Source organism: Xenopus laevis, chromosome 6S (assembly GCF_017654675.1).
Source record: "Xenopus laevis strain J_2021 chromosome 6S, Xenopus_laevis_v10.1, whole genome shotgun sequence".
Classification (NCBI taxonomy): domain Eukaryota; kingdom Metazoa; phylum Chordata; class Amphibia; order Anura; family Pipidae; genus Xenopus; species Xenopus laevis.
Genome location: NC_054382.1, coordinates 48004272 through 48029719, shown reverse-complemented (window position 1 = coordinate 48029719; position 25448 = coordinate 48004272). Strand labels below are relative to the sequence as shown.

The window sequence follows — 25448 nt, the reverse complement described above, 5'->3', positions numbered from 1 at the left end:
GGAGACCTAAACCCTAAAAATGAATATGGCTTACAATGCCATGTTTTATATACTTATTGCACAAGCCTAATGTTTCAGCTTCTCAACAGCAGCAATGATCCAGGACTTTTAACTTGTCACAGGGGGTCACCATCTTGGAATGTGTCTGCGACACTCACATGCTCAGTGGGCTCTAAGTAGCTGTTGAGAAGCTAAGCTTAGGGGTTGTTGCAAATTATCAAACCTGTAATATACACTGATGCTACAGGGCTGATTATTAAAGTCTGATGCTAGTTGCACTGGTTTATGTGCTGCCATGTAGTAATTATATGTATTAATTACTAATTATGCACATATAGAAGAAATTACCAAACACACCAAACCCCTGCGTGTTTATTTCACATCAATGATGTAATGTTTCGGGGGCTGAACCCTTCTTCAGACGACAACAATGTCTGACGAAGGGGTCCGCTCCCCGAAACGTTACATCATTGACGTGAATTAAACACACAGGGGTTCGCCCCGCTACACTCGCCACGTGTGTTTGGTAATTTCTTCTATATGTGCATACTGGAGAGGTGCCGACCTCTTTTCCAAACACCGGGCATAATTCTTGAAGAGGCTGTGGAAAATAGGTATCGTTTCTGCATTAATTACTAATTAGCCTTATATTGTGACATTTATATTCTGTGTACTGTATAATATGAGTCAGTCCCTAAGCTCAGTAACTGACGGCAGCACAGACCATGTGCAGTGAATCAGCTCCAGGGGCATCTTTGGAGACACAGATCTTTACTGCTAAAGGGCTGTGGTTGCAGAACATTTCCAGCCTAGTTCTTTAGTTAAATTTTAGTTCTACTTTAAAATTTGCTATTCTATAACAAACTACAAGTCAACTTAAAGGTAAACTACCCCTTTAATGAATCAGATGAAAGCGATTGTAGGACTGGCCACACCAGGGATGACTTTGACATAGTTGGCCAGCTTAAAAATATTGCAATATACAGTATGGTCAAACAAATTCTCTGCTCTTATTTATAGTAGTTTAATGCACAAAATGTGTTAATGTCCTTAAAATATTGATAACGAGTGGAGTAGAGAGGACCTCTTGTTTTTGTCTTGATGAAAAATATTATTGCCCAGAGGTAAATAAATCAAGTGGGTAAAGCCACTCTTTATAGTAGATCAGTAGCAAAGATTTGTGGTGGCTTAATGATTTAATGTCCTTCTCAGCTCATGTATCTGCACTGAAAAGTTCACGTTCCGGTTTAGTGGAGGTATGCTCCGTATGCCCTCAGCCTTGTTATGTATTTTTGTTGTCCTTCTGTTGTATGTCAGTTAGTTATTTGCTATAAAGTTTCTATATAGTCTATTTTATAAGCTTTTTTTTTAAGCTAAGTACAGAGTTTATCCCACACTCCTGTCAGGAGGACTCCGTTGCGGAGCTGCAAGATTGCGTGCGCCCAGGGCCACGCACCAGTGTCATTGAGCTTAGCCTTGCAAGTGACATCACCCCGAAAACGGAGTGAAGATTCAAAATAAAAGGAATGACAAGACTCGAGTTCTATGCCCAAAAATAGTTTGCACTTCTTGTCTTTCCTGGGTGTTCTAAAATTCTGTATTTGCTGATTACTGGACTTCTTATTTATTTTGAAAATATTTTATTTGATTTTCATGATAAACAAATAATAACAGTATGACAGCAAATTTTATGCAGATGAAAGACAAGTAATAATCGATACAATGGCATAAAATTATTAAAAACTAAATACCATTTAATGAGACTGACAACAACTAACTAAAATTAACTAAGCTAGTGGATGTAAACATATTGAAAGAAATAAAGAAAAATGTCCATTCATTGACTGGAATGTCTGAAAGCACATCTTATAAATTGAGAAACCGTCCTATTTGATCACCTATATTAGAATAACAAGCTTCAAAAAAGGGAGACCAAATCAGTTTAAAAGAGTCAATGGAATTATTTCCTTTGGTTTTGGTTAATAAGGCTTCTTGCCAACTAAGCTGGTTCATAAAAGAAATAACATCTTTTAACGAAGGGGGATTACTGGACTTCTGACCTTCTGCCTTGTACCTAACCACAATCCATTGCTGCCTACCCCTGAATCTTCTGCCTGAATCTTGACCACGATCCTTGTTTAACCCCTTGGCTGTCACATATTGGACTTTGTACTTAGGGCTTCGATCCGAGTGTCATCCCACTGGCAATTTACATTCTAGCCGGCGGGAAGGCAGTTCGGGAAGATTAGTCGCCTGAAGAAGAAATCATTTGTCGCTGTTGGACTAATCTCCCGAAATAGCAGTTCTCCCAAGAGACTTGCTTATTACTTACAATTGTATCTTTGCTTACATTTTTATCTCAAATGATTACAAATGTATCTGAGTGCAAGTGCTTAATGTTCTGGGCTCTCTGCAAAAAAATGTACCCTCAGGTACTGTGTGCGATCCTGTGCCTTGCCGTGCTTAGTCCTCCTACTGCATCATCACCCAGCCCCCCCAGTCGTCACATTGCAGGCATGTGCAGGGGGTGGGGTTGTGCCTGTTTAGCTTGGCCTGCCACCGGTCAACGTCTACTTCCTATTTAATTTTGCACAAGGACCAAATGGAAAAATCCACTAAACCACTACAGCTTCTTTGGCTTTGAGATAAGAAGCAGCTCATTGTACAGAAGGTTTCTCAGTGGATGGGTGATTTGTTTTGATTGCAGTTGTATGAACAACTTCAGAATTTGCCCTGTTTTGTGCACAAAGTAACAAGAACCATACATATCTCTTAACTAAAATAATAGTAAATATAGTTTATGTTTAACACAAGCCCAATTGATGAAACCAGTATTGAAATAGGGGTATACTTCCTCTTTAATCAGTATCCAATTCTGTTGAGTGCTTCATTGCTCCAGCATGCCTCAATGCTTAATTAGTTAATCTTCATAAGTTATAAATAAAAGTGCAATCCCCATGTTGCAGAAAGGAGCTCCCTGTTACATTCACAGTTACAAAAAGTGTAACGTTTGCCCTCATTACTTAAGATATTTGGCTTTCTGCTCGTAGTTAAGCTAAAAACATTTATAATAGTGTGTAAACTCTGAAACAAATAGAAGTGATCTAGGTTATAGTTGCTGAATTTTTTTCATTTGAGTTTTTGTAATTTTGAAAAACATGTTAATTTTTTGACCATGCCCATTTTCTGATCACACCCCCTAATTATTTGAAAGAATTGCAGCGCACTCAACTAAATATTCATTGAAGATTACTTTGCCTTTTAAGGCGGTGTGTGGGACAGATTAGAATATTAAGTTTAAACAAAAAATGGTCCCTTTTGTCGCACTCTGTAAATTACTTCTTATTGAAATAAAGTTTATAATTAATTAAATGATTTTTGGAGTTCATTTTAATTAATTGAGGTTTTTATTAATTCACATAAAGTATCAAAAAACTTGTGCAAAACTCATTACGCAGATTACATATAATGCAAAAATTCACAGCATAAATTTCAATTTAACAATTCATATATAAATATACATTTAATAGTGCAATTACTAGCAGCAATTAGAAGCAAGAGTGAATTATTTAAAAGGACTGAGAGGTATGATGGCTTGGGTTATTTAGGCATTCCTTATTAAAGAGCAGATATAAGCGGGTTAATCGTCAGCGTCAGCGCTTGTATATCACAGTCTCCTGTTATCTGCCATTCAGCTTGGAAAGAGAAACAAAGTCACAGTACAGCAAATCATAACTGTTACTGTTATTACTGATAATAAGCACGGTAGCGATCAGCTACACAGTAACAAGTAACGACTTTGGCTGCTCCTGCAGAGAACAATGTGCTTATTATCCGAAGATCCAGGATGGAGGGAACACAAGCAGCTCGATTGTATGCAAGTTTAAAAGTTTATACTTGCCAAGTCTTGCTCAATGCCCTTACAAAGCCATCCAAGGTGAAACGCGCGTTGGCCATGAGGTGAATGGACTCCGGGTTATATGCATCCAATTTGATTATGGACAAGTATGAGAACACAGTTCTGTAAAAAATCGGCATATGACTGCTGAGTCCTAGAAACGTGTCAGAATGTTGCTATACTAACAGCCCCAAGCTTTGACGTGGTGGTTAAGGATTCAGCATATGGAGGTCAAGACTTGGCAAGTATAAACTTGTAACTTGCATACAATCGAGCTGCTTGTGTTCCCTCCATTCTGGAACTTCGGATAATAAGCACATTGTTGTCTGCAGGAGCAGCCGAAGTCGTTACTTGTTACTGTGTAGCTGATCGATACCGTGCTTCTTATCATAGTATATAATAGTGCTGCTCCAGCAGAAATCTGCACTGAAATCAGTTTTTCTAAAGAGCAAATAGATTTTTTTTTATATATCATTTTGAAATCTGACATGGGGCTAGACATTGCCAAGGTGCCCCAGTCATGTGACTTGTGCTGTGATAAACTTCAGTCTCTTTACTGCTGCGCAGTAAATAATCATTCATCTTCCAGTCTTAGTTGCTTTTTTTTCCTGTCTAAAAAACACCTTTTGCTTTTGTCTTATTATTATTATTATTAACATGTATTTATATAGCGCCAACATATTGCGTAGCACTGTAAAGTAACTGTGATTATACAACTACATCACATGAATTACATACATAGAATATATGGAGTAACAAACATCACAATCAATACAGGTACAAAGAGGTGAGGAAGACCCTATGCATAGGCATACAGTCTAAAGGGAAGGGAGTAATACACAAGGTGTGGGAGTGGGCAAGATCGAAGTAAGTGGGTGAGAAATGTGGTGTTGTATGTGGTGTTGCGTTTGGTAGTTAAGCAGAGTGAGGGTAGGCTTCTCGAAAGAAGTGCGTTTTCAGAGATTTTTTGAAAGCAGAAAGGTTGGGAGAAAGTCGGACAGATCGTGGGAGAGCGTTCCAGAGGAGGGGTGCAGCCCTTCCAAAGTCTTGAATGCGAGCATGTGAGGAGGTAATGAGAGAAGAGTTGAGTAGCAGGTCAGTAGAGGAGCGAAGTAAGCGAGTGGGTGAGTATATAGAGATGAGTTCAGAGATATAGGGTGGAGCAGAGTTGTGAAGTGCTTTGAAAGTCAGTGTCATTAATTTGAATTTGATTCTGAAAGGTAACGGAAGCCAGTGCAGGGATTGACAGAATGGCGAGGCAGAGGATGAGCGGTTGCTGAGGTGTATGAGCCTTGCAGCAGTGTTCATTATGGACTGGAGAGGTGACAGTCTCTGGAGGGGGAGGCCAATTAAAAGAGAGTTACAGTAGTCTAGACGCGATATGATGAGAGAGTGAATAAGAATTTTGGCAGCGTCTTGGGTGATAAATGATCGTATTTTGGATATGTTCCTTAGGTGGAAGTGACATGATTTAATAAGTGACTGGATATGAGGAGTGAATGACAGGGCAGAATCTAGGATAACCCCAAGGCACCGGGCCTGGGGAGAGGGGGTGATAGTGGAATTGTTAACTATGATGGATACTTCGGGGATGCTACTGGTGTTTCTTGGAGGAAAGAGAACCATTTCAGTTTTAGAGAGGTTTAATTTAAGGTAGCGTTGCGACATCCAGGTAGAGATAGCGGACAGGCAGGAGGAGACGCGAGTTAGGAGTTCTGGGTTGAGATCAGGAGATGAGAGATAGATTTGAGTATCGTCAGCATAGAGGTGGTAGTGGAAACCATACGAATTTATTAATTTGCCAAGGGAGGAAGTATAGAGGGAGAATAGTAATGGTCCCAGGACAGAGCCTTGAGGAACTCCAACAGAAAGAGGTAGGGGAGAAGATGATACTCCATTGTAGGAGACACTGAAGGAACGATTGGTGATGTAAGAAGAGAACCAGGACAGGGCTGTGTCACGAAGGCCAAGCGACTGGAGGGACTGGAGGAGGAGAGGGTGATCTACAGTGTCAAATGCGGCTGAGAGGTCAAGCAGTATTAGTAGTGAGAAATGATTGTTGGCTTTAGCGGTTAAAAGGTCATTAGTTAGTCGAGTCAGGGCAGTTTCCGTGGAGTGTTGTGGCTTAAAACCAGATTGTAGGGGGTCCAGCAGGTTATTGTCAGAGAGGAATGAGGTAAGTCGGTTGTAGACTAGGCGCTCAAGTAGTTTAGAGATGAAAGGTAGCAGAGAGATAGGTCGGAGGTTGTCAAGATTGGAGGGATCAAGAGAGGGTTTTTTCAGAATGGGGGTGACAAGAGCATGTTTTAGTTGAGAAGGAAACAGTCCAGTTGAGAGCGAAAGATTAAATAGGTGAGTTAAGGCTTTGATTAGACAAATTTTGATTATGTCTTTTAAATAAAAACTGTGTGCAACACCCCTATGTCTTTGATTCATTTCCAGTAGTGAGGTGCGGATAGGCCGATACCCACGGGACCCGGGGGTCAGGCAGGATTGGGCCGACCTAGATGCGCCATTAGCGGTCGATTGAGCTCTTCTGTCTTCAACTTAACAACTTAAGCTTCCGGTTTTATAGGCGTTCTCCTGCCCATCCCGCCCTTTTGTGAAATCATCAGTGGGGCACGTTGGTCCAGTTCTATAAAAGAAAGGCGGAAGTCGGGTGCGGGTTGAGAAAAACATCAATAATTCCCAGTAATAATTTCATGTATTTTCTACCCTGAAGTCTTTTTCACATAACCAAAACAGGGAATGGCTGACTTCTAAGCCCTGCAGCCAGCTTTGTATTGAACTGGTGTTGAGTAATCATTTTTTTTGTCTCAAATGCCGAGCATGAAGAGTGTAATAACTTTTTTTGATTCAACAGAAGTCAGTTCTTCTTCAGGTCTGTCAGTCAGCTTCTGTTTACTATTGTAAGGACCATCTGGGATTTGAACACTTGGGACTGGGGCTGCTGGACTTTAAGTGCATAGTCGGTGCACTTACCAAGTGAACCACTGGAGGCTCTTGGGGCTGGTCCTGATCCTGTTATAGTGATCCTGTATCTTGTTATGTTTCCAGTTTGTCTACTCCCTGGTCTCCTCCCTTCTTGTTACTCTCATGTGTTTTGTGTTTTCTAATCAGTTGCCCTTTATAAACCACGCCCTGAGCCATTGAATGTATTCTGTTTGTTCCTGACCTAAACCTTGAATCTGTTTCAAACTGAATCTGTTTGGTTTTGTTCCTGAATCTGTGCCTGGATATTCCAAGTTCCAAGTTCCTGAATCTTGTTCTGTGTTTTTGTTCCCGTTTTTTATTGCCTGCCTGGTAAAGACTTTATTTTTGACCTGTTCCTGTTTTGCTTCAGTTACATTAAATCCTGTATATTTCACCATGCCTGCTTCAAGTATTTGTGGCTTTTTCCCTGGGCTTCCACCACACGCACTACCAAATGTGAATTTAACTCCTGTTGCAGCGGTTTCCCGCTGTGAACATTACAATTATACTGTTTAAAGAGTCAGAACTAGTAGTGCACAGAATATAAAGGGAAACATTGCTTTCAATTGCAAGTGTGTTTACAAATAAATCCATTGGGGAAAAATGTAATAAATGTATATCAGAAAACTGATTAGAATTCCGTTTTCTTTCATTTTGCAAAGAAAAATGTTTTGGGAAGAAAGCCCCTTTAATATTCATAGCAGAAATGAAATATAGCCAGACACATGTTTAATTAGAACTGTTTCTTAAAGGGGAACTCTGGCTTCCAAACCAAAATATGATAAAGAGGCCCACATAGCATACAAACCCCTAATGTACCCATCACAGTTTCCTGTTTCTTCAAAAAAGTATGAATAAATGTCATTTTCTATGCTGAGATGCAGCTGGTTAACAGTTCTTCTCTTCCTGCATCATTTGAAATCCTGGCAGGGAAGGAGGGACTAAAACACTGATGTTACAAATTGTAACAACTTCTCCACAGCTTACAGACAACATGCAGGAACTACATAACCCCCAATGCAACTGTTCATTGAAATCATGTGCAGGGAATTGTGGGGTTTGGAGGATGCAGGCTGAGGACAGCTGACTGTTGATACAAAGTAACACTATGCAGATCCAAATATATATATATATCCCAGATTTTACTATTTTTTTTTAATTATTTTCTATTAACAGTGCAGTATAGTAAGTCTGTAAAGGTTACCTGGTTTGATTTTATGTACTCTACTGATTTTTTTCTGGTCCCATAGAAACGTTATATCGGCGTTTAACTTTAAAATATTTGGATTGCTATCTTCCAGACTACACATCACAAAGAGAATAAGCACTCTTTCTGCAAGTATCTCATTCATACAATCACTGAGAGTATAGGGGTTCTTTCTGCTGTTCCACAAGAATAGATAATTCAATGTGTTTACCTGTACGACCTTTCATTTTGTTCTCTAAAGGACATTGAGTGCAAAACGTAACCTCTGTTGTAATCTTACTTGGCAACTTTTTTTTTTTTTTCACAAATGTTTTTATTTATTTTCAATATGCACGAAGAATTTTTACAATAAACAAAAAAAAAAGAAAGAAAAAGGAAATTAAGATAAGGTAAACAAACAATGTCAAGTACAGATTCAAATATAATAAAGCAGGGTTGACTAAGATAAGCTAGAATAGCGTCAAGTGATCACAGAAAAAGAAATCGGGTAGGTATACCCCTAATTGTAGATATTGAAAGTTACTCACGATCTCACTGTCTGTAGACAATGGGTTAGAGCGTTAGAGGATTATGATTGTGATAAAGTGGAAGTAAACAGCTGGTTAAGATGATGACTCCTGGGGGTTCCCGTTGTAGGTGATTGTTGTGGATTACCCACGGACCGCAACAGGTGATTCGCCTCACAGACAAGATCGGTCCCCAACAGCAGCTCCCTTTCATACCACGTGGTGTTTTGAAAAATTTGGAGAGTGAGTGATTGTGTAAGTGGTGGGAAGGTGTTTATGTAAGACATCCAGGTGTCAAAAAACAGTTCAGTGTTTTTTTCTTTGTTTGTTAGGGTTTCTATCCAGTCTAAGTGGAAAAGGTAGTGCAGTTTCTGTCGCACCAAAGACATTGGCGGAGGAAGTCGGGATAGCCAGGTATGTAAAATGGCCTTTCTGGCTGCCGCCGCAAGTCTTTCCTCCAGGGCCCGCTCCGGCTTGGAGATATGTGGGGCAGAGTGTAGTTTGCTAAATATAGCCCAAGTGGCGGTAATGGTAATAGATTTTCCAGACAGGTTTTCCCAATAGCTGGCGACCTCCCTCCAGAACTGCTGTATAAGTGGGCAGGACCATAGACAATGTATCATATCAGCTCTGGGAGTTTCGCATTTTAGACAGCTGTCTGAGTGTGTTGTACCTATGTGAAATCTTTTCAAAGGCGTCAGGTAAGTGTGGTGTAATTGCAGGGACATTTCCTGGTAAGTACAAGCAGCCAAAAGTTTCATCATTCGTGTGTGGTATCAGAGAATATCCACATTTTCAGATTGGGGGATGATGGATTTCCATTTTGTAAAGGCCATAGTAGTGGTATCAGGATTGATGGTAGTCCTAATCTGTTTATAGATGTGTGCGGTGGATTTAATAGTATCATGTTTCAGCCAGAGGGAATCAATTGGGTTGCTTTTATCTGTGTCCGTGAGTTTGGTCAGTTGTTGTGTAGCGAAATGTAAGAGTTGGATCAGTGAAAACTGGTGGAGCTCCAAAAATGGGTATTTTTGGAGCAAGGTCGAAATGGGTTGGATCATGGCAGTAGGGGTGATCACGTCTTTAATGTTTTGTAAGCCTTTCGTATGCCAATCTTTGAAAATCAGGCTATTCAAGCCCGGAGAAAAGGCTTTGTTATTGAGCCAGGTGAGGTTTATCGAATTAAAAGGAGATAAGGCTTTTAAAAACCATTATGCTAGGTGCACCGTGCAGGGCTGCACGCTGCAGCCTTAGTTATCTAGGCAGCTTAAGCTAATAATGGCAAGCCGCAAGAAGAGTCAATCACAACGTCGTCGTTGAATATAGAAGACAGACAGTCACAAGTCACTAGACTGGTCAGACTGCGTGTGTGCCAGAGCACGCCACACTGAACTATATTAAGGCATGGGTCAGTGACGTCACCAGTATGCGCGGCACACCAATTCCAACTCAGCCGGGCAGCACAGTGACACACAGAGCATCGACGCACATGTGCACACTGACGCACTGTGACATACACCTGCTGTGCCTGCCTTCAGTGCCTGCCCTTGCCCAAATTGTGTGTCTCCCAGTCCTCCCCAGGCCAGGCAGCAAGCGGCGGGGGGCCCCAGACCCCAGACCGGACGGTAAATTAAAAAAAAAAAAGAAAGAAAGAAAAAAATTAAGTAAACTTCATGAGCCCCTACCACTAATGGGCCCCTTGGCTATAGCCTAGGCGTTAATCTGCCCCTGGTTAAAGATGAATATAAATAAAACACATTACATTAACTAGATGCATCACTATATTATTTTCATACCAGACTGATATGTCAAGACATCCTAGCTATACAATACTTTCTGCATTGGGATAACAAACTCACTAGCCTCACTAACTTCCTCTCTCCTAGGGGCAAATTTACTTAGTTCCGAATTTTCATTTAGAAAATCTTTGCCATACTTAGCGTATTTTCTCTAGTCTTACTTTCTTAAACTTCGTTAACTTACTTATGCTTCCGTCAATTTAACTATGGAAGGTACATACAGGTCATATGTACCGTATGTCTTATGTATGTCTGAAATAGCTGGAAGTGGCCGATTATTATTTAAATTGTTCAAGGAAGCAAACGAAAATACCCTCTAATGTCCTAAAACAAAGTGGCATTAGCTTCAAATGGTTAAAAAAGTGTTAACATATATTTAACAGTTAAAACTTTTAAACATATACACACATTAAAATATGAAAAAAAGTCAGCATTTTTTTTCATTTTTATGACTTTACAGGATAGGATGTCACTGACATAGCAATGTTGAGGCTGTAGCTTCATCTTAACAATTAGAGACTCTGGCAAAAAGGGTAACATATTGGAAAGTTTACACTTTGATAAATTTGCAGATTTATGAGTGTTCGTCTGAGTGAAAATTTGTCTGGCGAAACAGAAACAAAAATTGTCTAGCGCTGAGGTTCTTCGCTAGCGAATTGTCAACTCTAAGTAAACTGATGAATTTGGTGCGAATTGCCATTTTGGTGAATTTTCCCTAAAAAAAAACAATTTTCTCTTTTGTAAATGTGCCCCCTAGAGAGAATTTACACCACATTCAACCACTGGCTAGCCCTGAAAGAGTCAGTCTCCCAAAAATAGTCTGATCACAATGGTCTTGGTCCTGCCTCTAGATGTTCCTAGCGCAACGACGAAGGGCCCCTGCACTTCCTATATAGGCTCCTGCAGGGGAATTCCCCTACAAGTAACTTTTATTTTACTTAATGTATATAATTACTGCTTAGCTTTATCCATTAAGTAAAATAAAAGTTATTTTTCACCTCTTTATAATTGGAGCGATTAAGAGATATTACCTGTGCTATGGATCTCATGCTGCCATGCAAGTTATTTTAACAGTACAGTATAATTAATCCTTGTTGGAGGCAGAACAATCCTATTGGGTTTGATTAAATCTTCAATGATTATTTAGTAGACTTAAGGTATGGAGAGCTAAATTACAGTAAGATCCCTTATCCGGAAAACCCCAGGTCCCAAGCATTCTGGATAACAGGTCCCATAACTATACATAATTGTGAAACTTATGTTTCTGTACAGAGAACTCTGTCAACATAGGTATTCCCTTCAAATAAAAAAAATTCCTTGGGAACATAAAGTCAGTTGGCCGTTCAGTAAAGCTTTAGTGTTATTTCATTACCAAAGGGAGAGGTAAATGAAAAGAGTTGCTTTTTTCTTGTTTTAAATTGACCTTGGTGCCATTGCCCTAACATTGTAACAAATCTTCCCCTAATTGCGTGGGTTATCCCAGGATCTGCTATCCTTTGTTATGTGCCCATGTTTTTAAAACAGGGGAACATATTTAAGAAATCCATTCTCAGTATGGGCTCTAATTTGAAATTGCAAAGCAGTGCTTAAGATACAAATGTTTAATATAGCCATGCCTGTTTAGCCACATAACATTATATTCTCTTTTAGGATAATTTGCCCTTGGAAAAGAGTGACTAAAATGTCAATTTTGCAGTGAACTCTACAAGTTGACTGTCCTCCCAGTAGTTTCTTGGAATTGTTCTGCAAAGTTCTTTGCCAGAGCTCGACTTTCACTGCACAGAGTAAGTTAAACTATACCATAAAGACAATATTACAGTAAATGTAGGACATGGTATTTCCTAGTACCTGCGAGTTGTGAAATGACATTCCCTGTCTCGGGTGAGTTTAGAGAACATTGTGCTGGTACAGGCCCAACAGCAGAATGAATTACTGTCCCAGACACAGCTCTGTATGGAATCACTGCAAAGAAAATGCCCCTGGCTGAATCACTGTTAATAAGTTCTAATATTCAGGGAGCAGCCAGTCCTGTGCATCAGTCCAACAATTTTCTCATTTAAAATGTTTGGACACCAGAAATCTTCACTGTGTTATTCTTTGCTTCTTGCAATGATATCATGTTAGATCTTAAAGTGCTATTATATTTAGTTATCAATATCTTATATTGGCTCTACCATCGAAATGCACATAGTTTATATAATGTTGAAATAACTGTCTACTTAAAAACAAAAAACACTAGGAACCTTTATGAACACTAATCAAAAAGTGATTGCTTTTTAAAGCCAGCTGAATGTAGAACAATAAATGCAACAATCTGATTGGTTGCCTGAGCAATTGCTAAAGAGCAATTGTCTTATTCTCTAGATTCATTTTATACATATTAAGCATTAATTTAAAAAAACCAAGCCTTTTTTTTAACCTGCCAGTACAACTGCTTCAGTGAGAAAATTTCACAGCTTCACAACTCTTAGGGGCACATTTACTATTGGTCGAATATCGAGGGTTAATTAACTGAAATCCATTCTCAAACAGATTTTTTTATATAATTATGTTGGCTATGAAATAGCCAACATACTGTTCTTCGAGTTCAGCTCGTTCTTCTTCTTATTATTATTAGTGGTGCTTGCGAAGCAAAGCATCACTACTGTTATCTTGCAAACTTATTTTTATTCTTCTTCCGTATGAAAGTTTGGCGCGTAACTAGTCCCGCACCGTTTGTCCTAGACCCATGAATGAGGTGTCAAATCATGCGGCTTAATCGGGAATGGGGTGGTATGACTTTTCTAAGGGGTGGGTGGTTAATTGCCCCTTGCGGGGGCAATTAACCACCCCGAAAAGTCCCATAGATTAACATTGAGGCCAACTTTTGACGGATTCTAGCGCAGAGAGGGAATCTTGTAGAAACGTTAAATTTACCACATTTGAAGAGGTTTGCGACCTGTGTCAGATGATACCCCACACGAGGGTATAAGTTTTACCCCCGGGGCAGGAGAGGTCCCCAAATTTGCCCCATTGACTTATAATGGGGAATTTATCGAATAATTAGTTTGTCGCAGACCCATGAATGAGGTGTCAAACCGTTCAGCTTATTCGGGAATGGGGTGTTGTGACTTTTCTGTCCTATTTTGGGGACCCAAAAAAGTGAGCGGAGCCGCAAACAACCAATCAGATTTTCCCTATTGACTTCAATGAGAAAATGTAAACAGCTGTAATTCTCACAGTAATAAAGCCAGAGCTCCCAAACTTGGCACCGTGGGTCACTGGGTGACTGCGGCCAAAAGTTACAAAAAGTGGGCGGAGTCTACAACAGCCAATCAAATTTCAGCCATTCAATTAAATAGGAAAATTTTAAACTGCTGCCGCTCTTAGACGGTTAATGGCAGCCTCCTCAAAATTGGCACAGTTGGTCACTGGGGGACTGGGATTAAAATTAAGAAAAGTGGGTGGAGCCAAAACCAACCAATCAGATTTCTTTGATTGGTTTTAATGGGAAAAATTAAGAAGGCTGCCATTCTCTCAGTATTGATGTCAGGGACCTTGAATATCACAAATGTGGTCGCTGGGGGTTTCCACTTCAAGTTTAGAAAAAGTGGGCGGAGCCACCAACAACCAATCGAATTTCATTCATTGATTTTCAATAGAAAAAAATTAAAATGCTGCCATTTTTACACAATAAATGACAGCATTCCCAAACTTTGGAATGTTAGTCACTGAGTGACTGTGGTTCACAATTAGGAAAAAAAAGGGGCGGGGCAACAACAGCCAATCAGATTTCAGCCTTTGACCTTAATGAAAAATGATAAACTGCTGCTATTATCACGGTTTAAATGCTAGGTGTACCAAACTTGGCTCAATTACTCACTGGGTGACTGCGGTCAAAATTTAGGAAAAGTGGGTGGAGCCATAAACAGCCAATCCGTTTTCACCTATTGACTTCAATGTAAAATTTTTGATTACCGCCGTTCTCACAGTTTTAAAACCGGAGGCCCCAAACTTGGCACTGACCATGACTAGGTAACTGGGGTTAAAATTCAGAAAAATGGGCGGAGCTTAAGACAGCCAATCAAATTTTACCTAACGCTATTCAATGGGAATATTTCAATTCCTGTCATTCTTACACTGTTAATGTAAGAGTGCTCAAACTTGGTCCATTTGGTGACTGGGTTGCAAATTTTTAAAAGTGGGCGGAGCCAAAAATAGCCAGTTTGTTTGTATTGATTTCAATGGTAAAATTTGGTTGGCTTTAAATTTCACCGGTTTAATCCGGATTCTACCGATTTTGTGTACTCTCTAGGCACCAGGGGCGACTGGGCAAGACACCCAACATATATGGGGGGCCTGAGTTTTGCCACGGCAAGCACCACTCACATTTTCTTCAGGAAATGTACCTCTCTAGTTATTATTATTATTGGCGAACCCCATTTTCTAAACGCTACTCCTCCTACAGTTTTAGGGGTGCAAGCGCCAAACTTTCCACACTTATTCCTCTTATAGCAAAGTACGTTGCTTGTGCTTTAATAAGCGATCCCACCCACCCCGCCCCTGTGGCGACCCCCCGACGACCCCTTTTTTCCCATTGACTTTGACAGGGAAAAATTTCAAATGGCCGCCACTCGTACAGTTTTGAAGATACAGTCCCCAAACTCGGACCACATATTGTTGATGTCACCCCGAATAAAAATAAGTATTTTGGGGGGGCACCCCAAAGTGGGCGGAGCTACCAACGCCCAATGAAAATTTAGCAATTTTCTATACGCTACTCCTCCCAGAGGTTTAGGAGTACAATTATGATACTTTGCACACTTGTTCGGCTCATACCCGAATAGGTTGCTTGTGCTTTGTTAAGCGATCCCACCCTCCGTGCCCCTGTGGCGACCCCCCGACGACCCCATTTTTCCCCATAGACTTTCATTGGAAAACTTGAAACTTTTGCCACTTGTACAGCTTTGAAGTTACACTCACCAAACTTGGGTCATTTAGTCATGAGGTGAAGCTGAAAATTCTGTCCTATTTTGGGGACCCACCCCGCCCCTGTGGCGACCCCCCGACGACCCCTTTTTTCCCATTGAGATTGACAGGGAAAAATTTCAAATCGCTGCCACTTGTACAGTTTTGAAGATACAGTCCCCAAACTCGGACCACATATAGTTGATGTCACCCCGAATAAAAATAAGTATTTTGGGGGGGCACCCCAAAGTGGGCGGAGCTACCAACGCCCAATGAAAATTGAGCAATTTTCTAAACGCTACTCCTCCCAGAGTTTTAGGAGTACAATTATGAAACTTTGCACACTTGTTCGACTCATACTCGAATAGGTTGCTTGTGCTTTGTTAAGCGATCCCAACCTCCGTGCCCCTGTGGCGACCCCCCGACGACCCCTTTTTTCCCCATAGACTTTCATTGGAAAACTTGAAACTTTTGCCACTTGTACAGCTTTGAAGTTACACTCACCAAACTTGGCTCATTTAGTCATGGGGTGAAACTGAAAAATTCTGTCCTATTTTGGGGACCCAAAAAAGTGGGCGGAGCCGCAAACAACCAATCAGATTTTCACTATTGACTTCAATGAGAAAATGTAAACAGCTGTAATTCTCACAGTATTAAAGCTAGAGCTCTCCCAAACTTGGCACCGTGGGTCACTGGGTGACTCGGCTAAAATTTACCTAAAGTGGGCGGAGTCTACAACAGCCAATCAAATTTCAGCCATTCAAATAAATAGGAAAATGTTAAACTGCTGCCGCTCTTAGACGGTTAATGGCAGGGTCCTCAAACTTGGCACAGTTGGTCACTGGGGGACTGGGATTAAAATTAAGAAAAGTGGGTGGAGCCAAAACCAACCAATCAGATTTCTTTGATTGATTTTAATGAGAACAATTAAGAAGGCTGCCATTCTCTCAGTATTGATGTCAGGGACCTTGAAATGTGGTCGCTGGGGGTTTCCACTTCAAGTTTAGAAAAAGTGGGCGGAGCCACCAACAACCAATCGAATTTCATTCATTGATTTTCAATAGAAAAAAATAAAAATGCTGCCATTTTTACACAATAAATGACAGCATTCCCAAACTTTGGAATGTTAGTCACTGAGTGACTGTGGTTCACAATTAGGAAAAAAAAGGGGCGGGGCAACAACAGCCAATCAGATTTCAGCCATTGACCTTAATTAAAAATGATAAACTGCTGCTATTATCACGGTTTAAATGCTAGGTGTACCAAACTTGGCTCAATTACTCACTGGGTGACTGCGGTCAAAATTTAGGAAAAGTGGGTGGAGCCAAAAACGGCCAATCAGTTTTCACCTATTGACTTCAATGTAAAATTTTTGATTACTGCCGTTCTCACAGTTTTAAAACCAGAGGTCCCAAACTTAGCACTGACCATGACTAGGTAACTGGGGTTAAAATTCAGAAAACTGGGCGGAGCTTAAGACAGCCAATCATATTTCTTTGATTGATTTTAATGGGAACAATTAAGAAGGCTGCCATTCTCACAGTATTGATGTCAGGGACCTTGAATATCACAAATGTGGCCGCTGGGGGTTTCCACTTCAAGTTTAGAAAAAGTGGGCGGAGCCACCAACAACCAATCGAATTTCATTCATTGATTTTCACTAGAAAAAAATAAAAATGCTGCCATTTTTACACATTAAATCACAGCATTCACAAACTTTGAAATGTTAGTCACTGAGTGACTGTGGTTCATAATTAGGAAAAAAAGGGGCGGGGCAACAACAACCAATCAGATTTCAGCCATTGACCTTAAAGAAAAATGATAAACTGCTGCTATTATCACAGTTTAAATGCTAGGTGTACCAAACTTGACTCAATTACTCACTGGGTGACTGCGGTCAAAATTTAGGAAAAGTGGGTGGAGCCAAAAACAGCCAATCAGTTTTCACCTCTTGACTTTAATGTAAAATTTTGTATTACCGCCGTTCTCACAGTTTTAAAACCGGAGGCCCCAAACTTGGCACTGACCATGACTAGGTAACTGGGGTTAAAATTCAGAAAACTGGGCGGAGCTTAAGACAGCCAATCACATTTTACCAAACGCTATTCAATGGGAATATTTAAATTCCTGTCAATCTTACACTGTTAATGTAAGAGTGCTCAAACTTGGTCCATTTGGTGAAGGGGTGACTGGGATGCAAATTTTTAAAAGTGGGCGGAGCCAAAAATAGCCAGTTTGTTTGAATGGATTTCAATGGTAAAATTGGATTGGCTTTAAATTTCACCGTTTTAATCCGGATTCTACCGACTTTGTGTACTCTCTAGGCACCGGGGGCGACTGGGCAAGACACCTATAGCGTTTCATAGCCAACATCCCGTGGTTTCTTCAGAAACGACACCCTCTAGTTAATTTTGAAATCTGACATGAGGCTAGACATATTGTCAGTTTCCCAGCGTGCTCTGATAAACTTCAGTCAGTCTTTACTGCTGTACTGCAAGTTGGAGTTATATCACTCCCTCCCTTTCCATTCCATCAGCCTAACAATAGAACAATGGGAAGGTAACCAGATAGCAGCTCCCTAACACAAGATAACAGCTGCTTGGTAGATCTAAGAACAGTACTCAATAGTAAAATCCAGGTCCCACTGAGACACATTCAGTAACATTGAGAAGGAACTTACCAGAAAGCCGTTCCATCCTAAAGTGCTGGCTCTTTCTGAAAGCACATGACCAGGCAAAATGACCTGAGATGGCTGCATACACACCAATATTACAACTAAAAAAAATATATTTGCTGGTTCAGGAATAACATTTTATATTGTAGAGTGAATTATTTGTAGTGTAAACAGTGTAATTTACAAATAAAAACGACATCATAAAAATCATGACAGAATCCCTTTAAACATGGACCAGCGAAAAGAAAGGACATGCTCCAACATTTGCTGCGGTGTACCAAAGTACCCCCAAAAAGTTTTAATGTGCGTAGTACAAAAATCAAACATTTCAACAGCTTACTGCCCCCTTTGTCAGTGATAGCGTACACAACGAATCGGGCAGTAAGCTCCTGAAACATTTGATTTTTGTACTCTGCACATTAAAACTTTTTGGAGGTTCTTTGGTACACCGCAGCGAATGTAGGAGTGTGTCTTTCTTTTCACTGGTACTTGATAATGTTCATGATTGGGAGCAGACAGCGCTAACAGGAAATCTCCTAAGTATTCTCTACAAACCGTGAGTGTATTGAATCTCACTAACTGTCCCTTTAAACAAGGCTTTCCCATTCCATAAACCTACATTGCTTTTGATAAAAGCCAGTAAAATGTAATTTTTAATGCAACAACGTATGCATTTGTGCAAATAAATTTCCTTCTGTACGAATGTAATATAGCTTGTGAGACTGAATCAGATTTGTGAGTTGGCACCAGTGTGCAGTGTAGGTAGAAAAACTTCTTACTGAAAAACTTATGTTTGCTCCAAAAGAGTATGCCACCTTCAAGCACTTCTTAAAAGTGCATAATGCACAATTAAAATTCTCAATGCAATAACATTCTCATGGAAAATATCAATTACAAAAATTTTATTCTGGTTTGTGTGAAATTGGTTTTCTCTTTGCAACTTTTATTACAGTACATATCCCCCCCCCCAATACCTTGGCTGCCCTTCCTCCTGCAGACTGACATTGCTCACTGCAGCTGACTTTATTATCCACAAGTATCCCTGGCTCCTTCTTCATGAAGGTTTTGCCTTAGTTAGTTTAAGGGTAATGGCACACATGTACTTTGCACACCATATTTTTAAATAACCCTACAGAAAATATGCTTTTCCAGGAAAGTATTCTCTAAAATAACTGGACTTTCTGAGTTTCTGAAGTTGTAGGGAAATAAAAACCCTTAAGGGTAGTAACGTCACAGACATCCAATCACAATGTTTCCATTGAACTTATTTAGATGGTGTTGGCTGAAACTCACAGATGTGTAAAAGTGTGATCCAGTCACAATGGTACGCTGATCAGGTGTTAATTTTTCAATGTACATGACTGGAAACGTGAATTGTTATGAAACCGCTGGGTAAGGATGTTAAAGCGACATTGTATGTTGATGACAAGCATCGTCTCTGGCCCCTTCCTCTGTTCAGGGATGGTTTTTCCACTTTGGCATAAATAGCCTCCCTCCTTCATATATCTTTCAAACCATCTTGGTCTAAAATTTGTCCTCTAAGGAGTGTCCCTTTTACTTTAGATATAGATCGACTGCTGAGTATTGTCCTGGGGAGTTTGCCGTCCTATGTTGGGCCATTCTCTTACTGAATGGTTGTTTTATCTCCCCAATGTATATATCTGAGGAATCTTCACTACAATAGACAGTATAGACCACATTCATTGTCATGTGCTTAGGTGTTGGGTCTTTTGGGTGGACCAATTTCTATTGCTTCTCTGCCTTTTGGCCAAGATCAAGTGTAGTATCTATTCTCATCAGTGGAGGGGGTACCCTTTAGCAAAGGGGGGTATATAACGAGCTCCTTCACTGATGAAGAGTCCAAAGTCCATATTAGTTTGTGTATTGCTATGATTGGTAGCTTAACCTACCCCACCCACACCTCACTGTATTAAAACAGGAAATCAATTGTCATGCAACACTTTTTATTACTTACACTTATCAGTGAAAAGAGTTAATATATACAGGGTTAATGAATTAATACGTTACCTAGATATTATATCATCACTCCAACCGGGGGACACGGCATTTTGGAGGCAGCAAACCATAACAACATCACACAGCTCGTCAGCAGTGGCAAAGTCCCTAGCTATTATGGGAAAATCTCAAGCCTTATACTTCATTCGTGGGGTTGATCCCACAAGGCAATTACTGATTGGGCCTGATGTTGCACAACAACATCAGGCGAGTCTGACTTTTAGTAACCTACAGGAACTATTGAATTTGGCAGCAAATATCAGTCTCATGACTATGATTCACGCTTGCAACAACATGTTTATATGAATTGTTCTTTTGACTTTTAGTAACCTACAGGAGCCTTAATCATTATCTCTATTGCCTATGCTTCATTATATTGACCCCAGTCCTTTCTAATCTGGCTAATCAATTAGTCAGTCATAGACACACACATCACATTTGTATCACATTCGGCCCCTAATGATTAATGCGACCGTAGGTTACCATTTTAATTTGTTGTGTTGTTGGTTTACAACACATGCCATAGAAGACATAACAATTCCAAATAGTTAGAATACACATACATATCATGATGATGAGCAAGGGATGAATCAGGACAGAGAACATGTGTTCAGCAGAAGGGCTATACCCAGTAAAAACATCATACCAATGGTGAGATGTAGCATCTGCAATAGTTGAACCTAACTTTACAATTTTTTGAGCTACTATGGTAGTATATAATTGGTGAGCTGCCAAACTGTTATTCAATCGTACAATAACATCACGTACTTCGTTCGAAGCTAGTACGTGAGGGGTCCAAATATGGGTAATATTAATCATCTCATTTGGAGATAATAAAAATGTTTGATTTTGCCATGTAAATGCTGAAACATTGTGTATGCAACCAACAAAAGGGGTCTGCATTTTAGATATTACAGATTGATAAGTGACTACACATATCACTTGTGGACTGATTTCTAACATCCATTCATAAGATAGTGGAAGGACAGTCCACAAACACTGATTAATAGAATTTTGTAATAAACATGGTTCATATACTGATGATTGTAATTTACAAACTTTCCCATTATATGTATCTTCACAATTTTCTAAATTGTGTGTTCTATTTTTGTTATCTATATATGCTCCTACAAATAGAGGCTGCCAAAAATATCCAGAGATAATTAAAGGCATTACTATATACTTACACATAATAGTCGGACGTGTTATATTAAACAATATCACAGTTCCTTTACATATGGTGTCATTGCAGACCATTTGATGTGGATATATTTGTATCCATTCTTGTGTTCTATTAAACACGGTTCTCCATACTTGTTCATTACCCGTCATTAATAAAGTTTTCATATTATCTTTTTGTTGTTGTTCATAAATAGTCTGCAATGTACATACTGTCCAGTTAACAAATTTTTTCATGTTAGTATCAAAATTCAAACTGAAATTATTAACTTCCAATTCCATATTATTGATATTTTTATCAATTTCAACTTGTTGTTGTAATGGGGCCCAAATAGTTGGCATCCATTTAGCTTGCCACACTACAGCATCATTAGTTAAGCCTCCTGCCTTGTGCATTCTATTAGCTAAAGTTTCTATGTCAAAACTATTTAACGTTCCTGCCAATGTACCATATCCCCCTAAAAGGGTATCATACCATGCTCTTTTACGTCTCACATTATGACATGATCTCTTGGCAGGAAATACAATATTAATATGCAATATAATTTTTTGTCCTATTGTAGCAACAGGTATACAGGTAGCCGGCAATCTTTTAATATGTCCGAGGTTTTGAGTAGCAGAATCTATATTCCAGACATGCAATAAAGATTGCCAAGGTACTCTTCTTCCAGCAATGTTAGTAGCATTTGCACATATTATCCATTTACTATTGGCAGTAAAAGTCCAATTATATTGTCCAGTTACGTTTTGTATACCCATTTTTCTTAACTGGTCCATATATTCTGTTCGATTAGAAGTATCATTTTTCCATCCCCAATTGCGAGTGGAATTATGGGTATTAGTCACTCGTATCCCCGGAGTCCATGCGCTTCCGTTTGATGCCAAACACCAGATTCCAAGGATTCCAAGGAAAGACCAATGGTTCTTTATCTGTAATTATAAACAAATATCAATCATTCTCGTAGATAACATTTTTCCTGTGGGACATATTCCCATCTTTCTTGTCCAGGCTTCATGATTAACAATGTTTTATTCTTTCCAACAGCTATAACTTCGGCGGGAGAGGGCGGTCCTTGTATATTTTGTACCCATATTTTAGCTCCTACATTTACAGTATTAGTGGACCCAAACCCTTTATCTCCTCGTACTGTTAATTCTGTTGGTGGCTCACCTTCCTTTATTTCTGATAAATAAATAGGTATCAGTAAAAGTTGAGCGGTTCTTTCTCCTTTGGACACAATAACTGAATCTAATCCTAGATTCATCATTAGTATCTTTATTTCTCCCTGATAATCTGAATCAATTACTCCTCCTACTACTATGGTTCTTTTTAGCGCAAAACTAGATCTGGTTGTTATTTGGCCATAATGACCATCAGGAATTTTGCATTCCAGACCAGTAGGAATCATTTTTAATTGTCCAAGTGCAATTATTATAGTATCAACAGAACATAAATCTAGTCCAGCCGATGCTGGTGTTCCTCGGTAAGGTGCTTGGGCATCCTTATGTAATTTCCAATAGATGATACTATCAATTTTTGCAGCTGATACTACTAAATTAGGATTTAACATTCTCATCAATGGAGTAGTGGAATCAGTTATAGGCCTATTATTGATAATTTCTTTAGGGTTGCTTTCAGAATACCATTCATTCTTTCGACTAACCCTGCTGCTTGGGGTTAGTAGGGAATATGATATACCCATTCTATATTATTGTCAGTTGCATAATCCTTTACTTGTTTTCCAGTGAAATGAGAACCATTATGTTTCTTTTTCAATGATTTCTTTGTTGGATGTTGTAAATAGCCGCTTCAGCATCTGCTTGAGAATTAAACAAACGTTCCAATGAGTCAAGAGTAACATGAGCATCCACATGAAATACAGTTACAACAGTATTTTGCAAAAAGGTACACATGTCTTTTTGAACATTCCCCCCCTTCCTATGTATGGATAAATTGACGTATGGACGAAAATCATGTTTCACCCATATGGGGGCTTGGCTAACTCCCTATTCTGAGTCCTCCTCCCTTTTTTGCCCTTTCAGAAATGTACCATTTCCATTTTATTATACTCTGTTCCTGAGCTTGTCCTATCCTATTTGATTTAGGATTAGACATTATCCACTGCATAATTGGTATTTGTGGTCTTAAAAGTACTTCATGTCCTAAGGTTAGTTGTTCAGTATCAACCAATGCCCAATTACATGCCAATAGCTGTTTTTCAAAAGGCGTATATTTTTCACCTACATCAGATAATTTTCTATTCCAGAATCCTAATGGAACTCTTTTTCCTAGTGCTACTACATCACCTGATTTACAGGGAATCTTCTCTAGAGTATTTACAACATCTAGAGGGTTTATCTCTTCTACTTTCTCATCCCATTGTTCTGCTAACCCATGTGTACATAATTCTTGTGCCACTATACAATAAGGTGACTCGGTCCAGCCGGGTATATCTTGGGGTTCTTTTTCACAATTTTGGATTTCTCCCTTTTTCCAAACATTATTCTTCTCTTTTTCTGTTATTTGGCAAACTGCCAAGAAATTTGGCAAAACGCCAAATATTTTTGGCACAGTGCCAACAAATTTTTTGCCTCTTGGCAAAGTTCCAAGTACTTTGGCAAAATGCCAACAAAATTTATATTTATACTTAGCCACCAACACAGAAGTCTTTTCAGCTATGTGCTGGTAGTGTTCCAATTTATCTCGCAAGATTTTGACATTACATTCCAAAGTTAAACACTTTCCTTCTGCTTTCAACGTTTTCCGTTGAAGCTGTTTTTTTTTCCTCGATTGCCTCACATAGCCGTGTGTGCACAATACGGTATGCTGAAGCCAACACCCAACTCCTACGAGCTAGGGTAACTACATCACCTGATTTACAGGGAAACTTCTCTAGAGTATTTACAACATCTAGAGAGCTACTACATCACCTGATTTACAGGGAAACTTCTCTAAGGTCCGTACTACATTCACTGGTTCTGCATTTTGTAAACTCTTTTCCCATGCCTCTGCAGATTCGTGGATAACTTTCTCCTTTTTCCGAAACATATCGGACAAAGATTAAGTTACCCTGCTCACAGCGCCACTAAATGTATTGCTATGATTGGTAGCTTAACCTACCCCACCCACACCTCACTGTATTAAAACAGGAAATCAATTGTCATGCAACACTTTTTATTACTTACACTTATCAGTGAAAAGAGTTAATATATACAGGGTTAATGAATTAATACGTTACCTAGATATTATATCATCACTCCAACCGGGGGACACGGCATTTTGGAGGCAGCAAACCATAACAACATCACACAGCTCGTCAGCAGTGGCAAAGTCCCTAGCTATTATGGGAAAATCTCAAGCCTTATACTTCATTCGTGGGGTTGATCCCACAAGGCAATTACTGATTGGGCCTGATGTTGCACAACAACATCAGGCGAGTCTGACTTTTAGTAACCTACAGGAACTATTGAATTTGGCAGCAAATATCAGTCTCATGACTATGATTCACGCTTGCAACAACATGTTTATATGAATTGTTCTTTTGACTTTTAGTAACCTACAGGAGCCTTAATCATTATCTCTATTGCCTATGCTTCATTATATTGACCCCAGTCCTTTCTAATCTGGCTAATCAATTAGTCAGTCATAGACACACACATCACATTTGTATCACAGTTTGTAAGCCTCAAATGACAACAAAAATATCCAAGCAACATAGCGAAGTAACAGTTGAAGTGTAATAAATGTGCATGATCCTGCTACCAAATCATACATGTAAAAAACCTGCTTTCACCCTGCTAGTTGGGAGGTGGAGAATGTGTCCCTGGTATATTCAATTCAATATTCAACTCTGTAAAAAAAGTAAGTGGAATTAGTACAAAACATTCACAATACAGTTACAAATAACATGTCAAGTTGAACTCCTCATTTAGGCCACCAGAGACCTTGATTTGAAGAACCCAAATCCAAAGAGACTTACATTGTATTAAAGTTTTTTTTCTTGTCCGTTTTTATTCCAATTTTTTTCCAGTATATGCCAACATAATTGAGGCACCCTATGACTTTTGAAAGAAATAAATAGCCAGAGTAGTGTCTTTTCTGTTACTGTTCCTGGCCCTGGTGCCTTTTTATTCTTTCTTCTTCCTTGGGTGCTTGGTAATTATGGATAGTAGATTTATGTTCATTCAGACATATCTTTATGGGTCTACTTGTCTGCCCTACATAGGCTAACCCACACCCGCATTTAAT

At 39.4% G+C, this 25448-nt stretch overlaps 1 protein-coding gene and 1 pseudogene across 3 annotated transcripts; one reads left to right on the top strand and one right to left on the bottom strand.

Annotated features, from left to right (window-relative positions):
• The first annotated feature begins 19752 nt into the window (after positions 1-19752).
• On the top strand, positions 19753-19914 carry LOC121395279 (annotated as a pseudogene).
• Positions 19915-19951: 37 nt separating this feature from the next.
• On the bottom strand, positions 19952-24889 carry LOC121395051. 3 transcript variants are annotated; one of them, XM_041567567.1, is made up of 2 exons: positions 24131-24889; positions 19952-24071 (listed from the first exon to the last, which is right to left on the bottom strand). In XM_041567567.1, exon 2 carries the CDS (start codon positions 21974-21976, stop codon positions 20477-20479), a length of 1500 nt encoding a protein of 499 aa, XP_041423501.1. In that variant the 5' UTR covers positions 21977-24071; positions 24131-24889; the 3' UTR covers positions 19952-20476. The 3 variants fall into 3 exon arrangements, with proteins under 3 accessions (XP_041423501.1, XP_041423502.1, XP_041423503.1); XM_041567568.1 differs by having other exon boundaries at positions 19952-23016; positions 24439-24889; XM_041567569.1 differs by having other exon boundaries at positions 19952-22129; positions 24439-24889.
• Positions 24890-25448: the final 559 nt, after the last annotated feature.

What these genes read in the sequence shown, in the direction of transcription:
- LOC121395051 (XM_041567567.1), bottom strand. Translation starts at nt 21,976, where the DNA reads ATGGACCAGTTAAGAAAAATGGGTATACAAAACGTAACTGGACAATAT.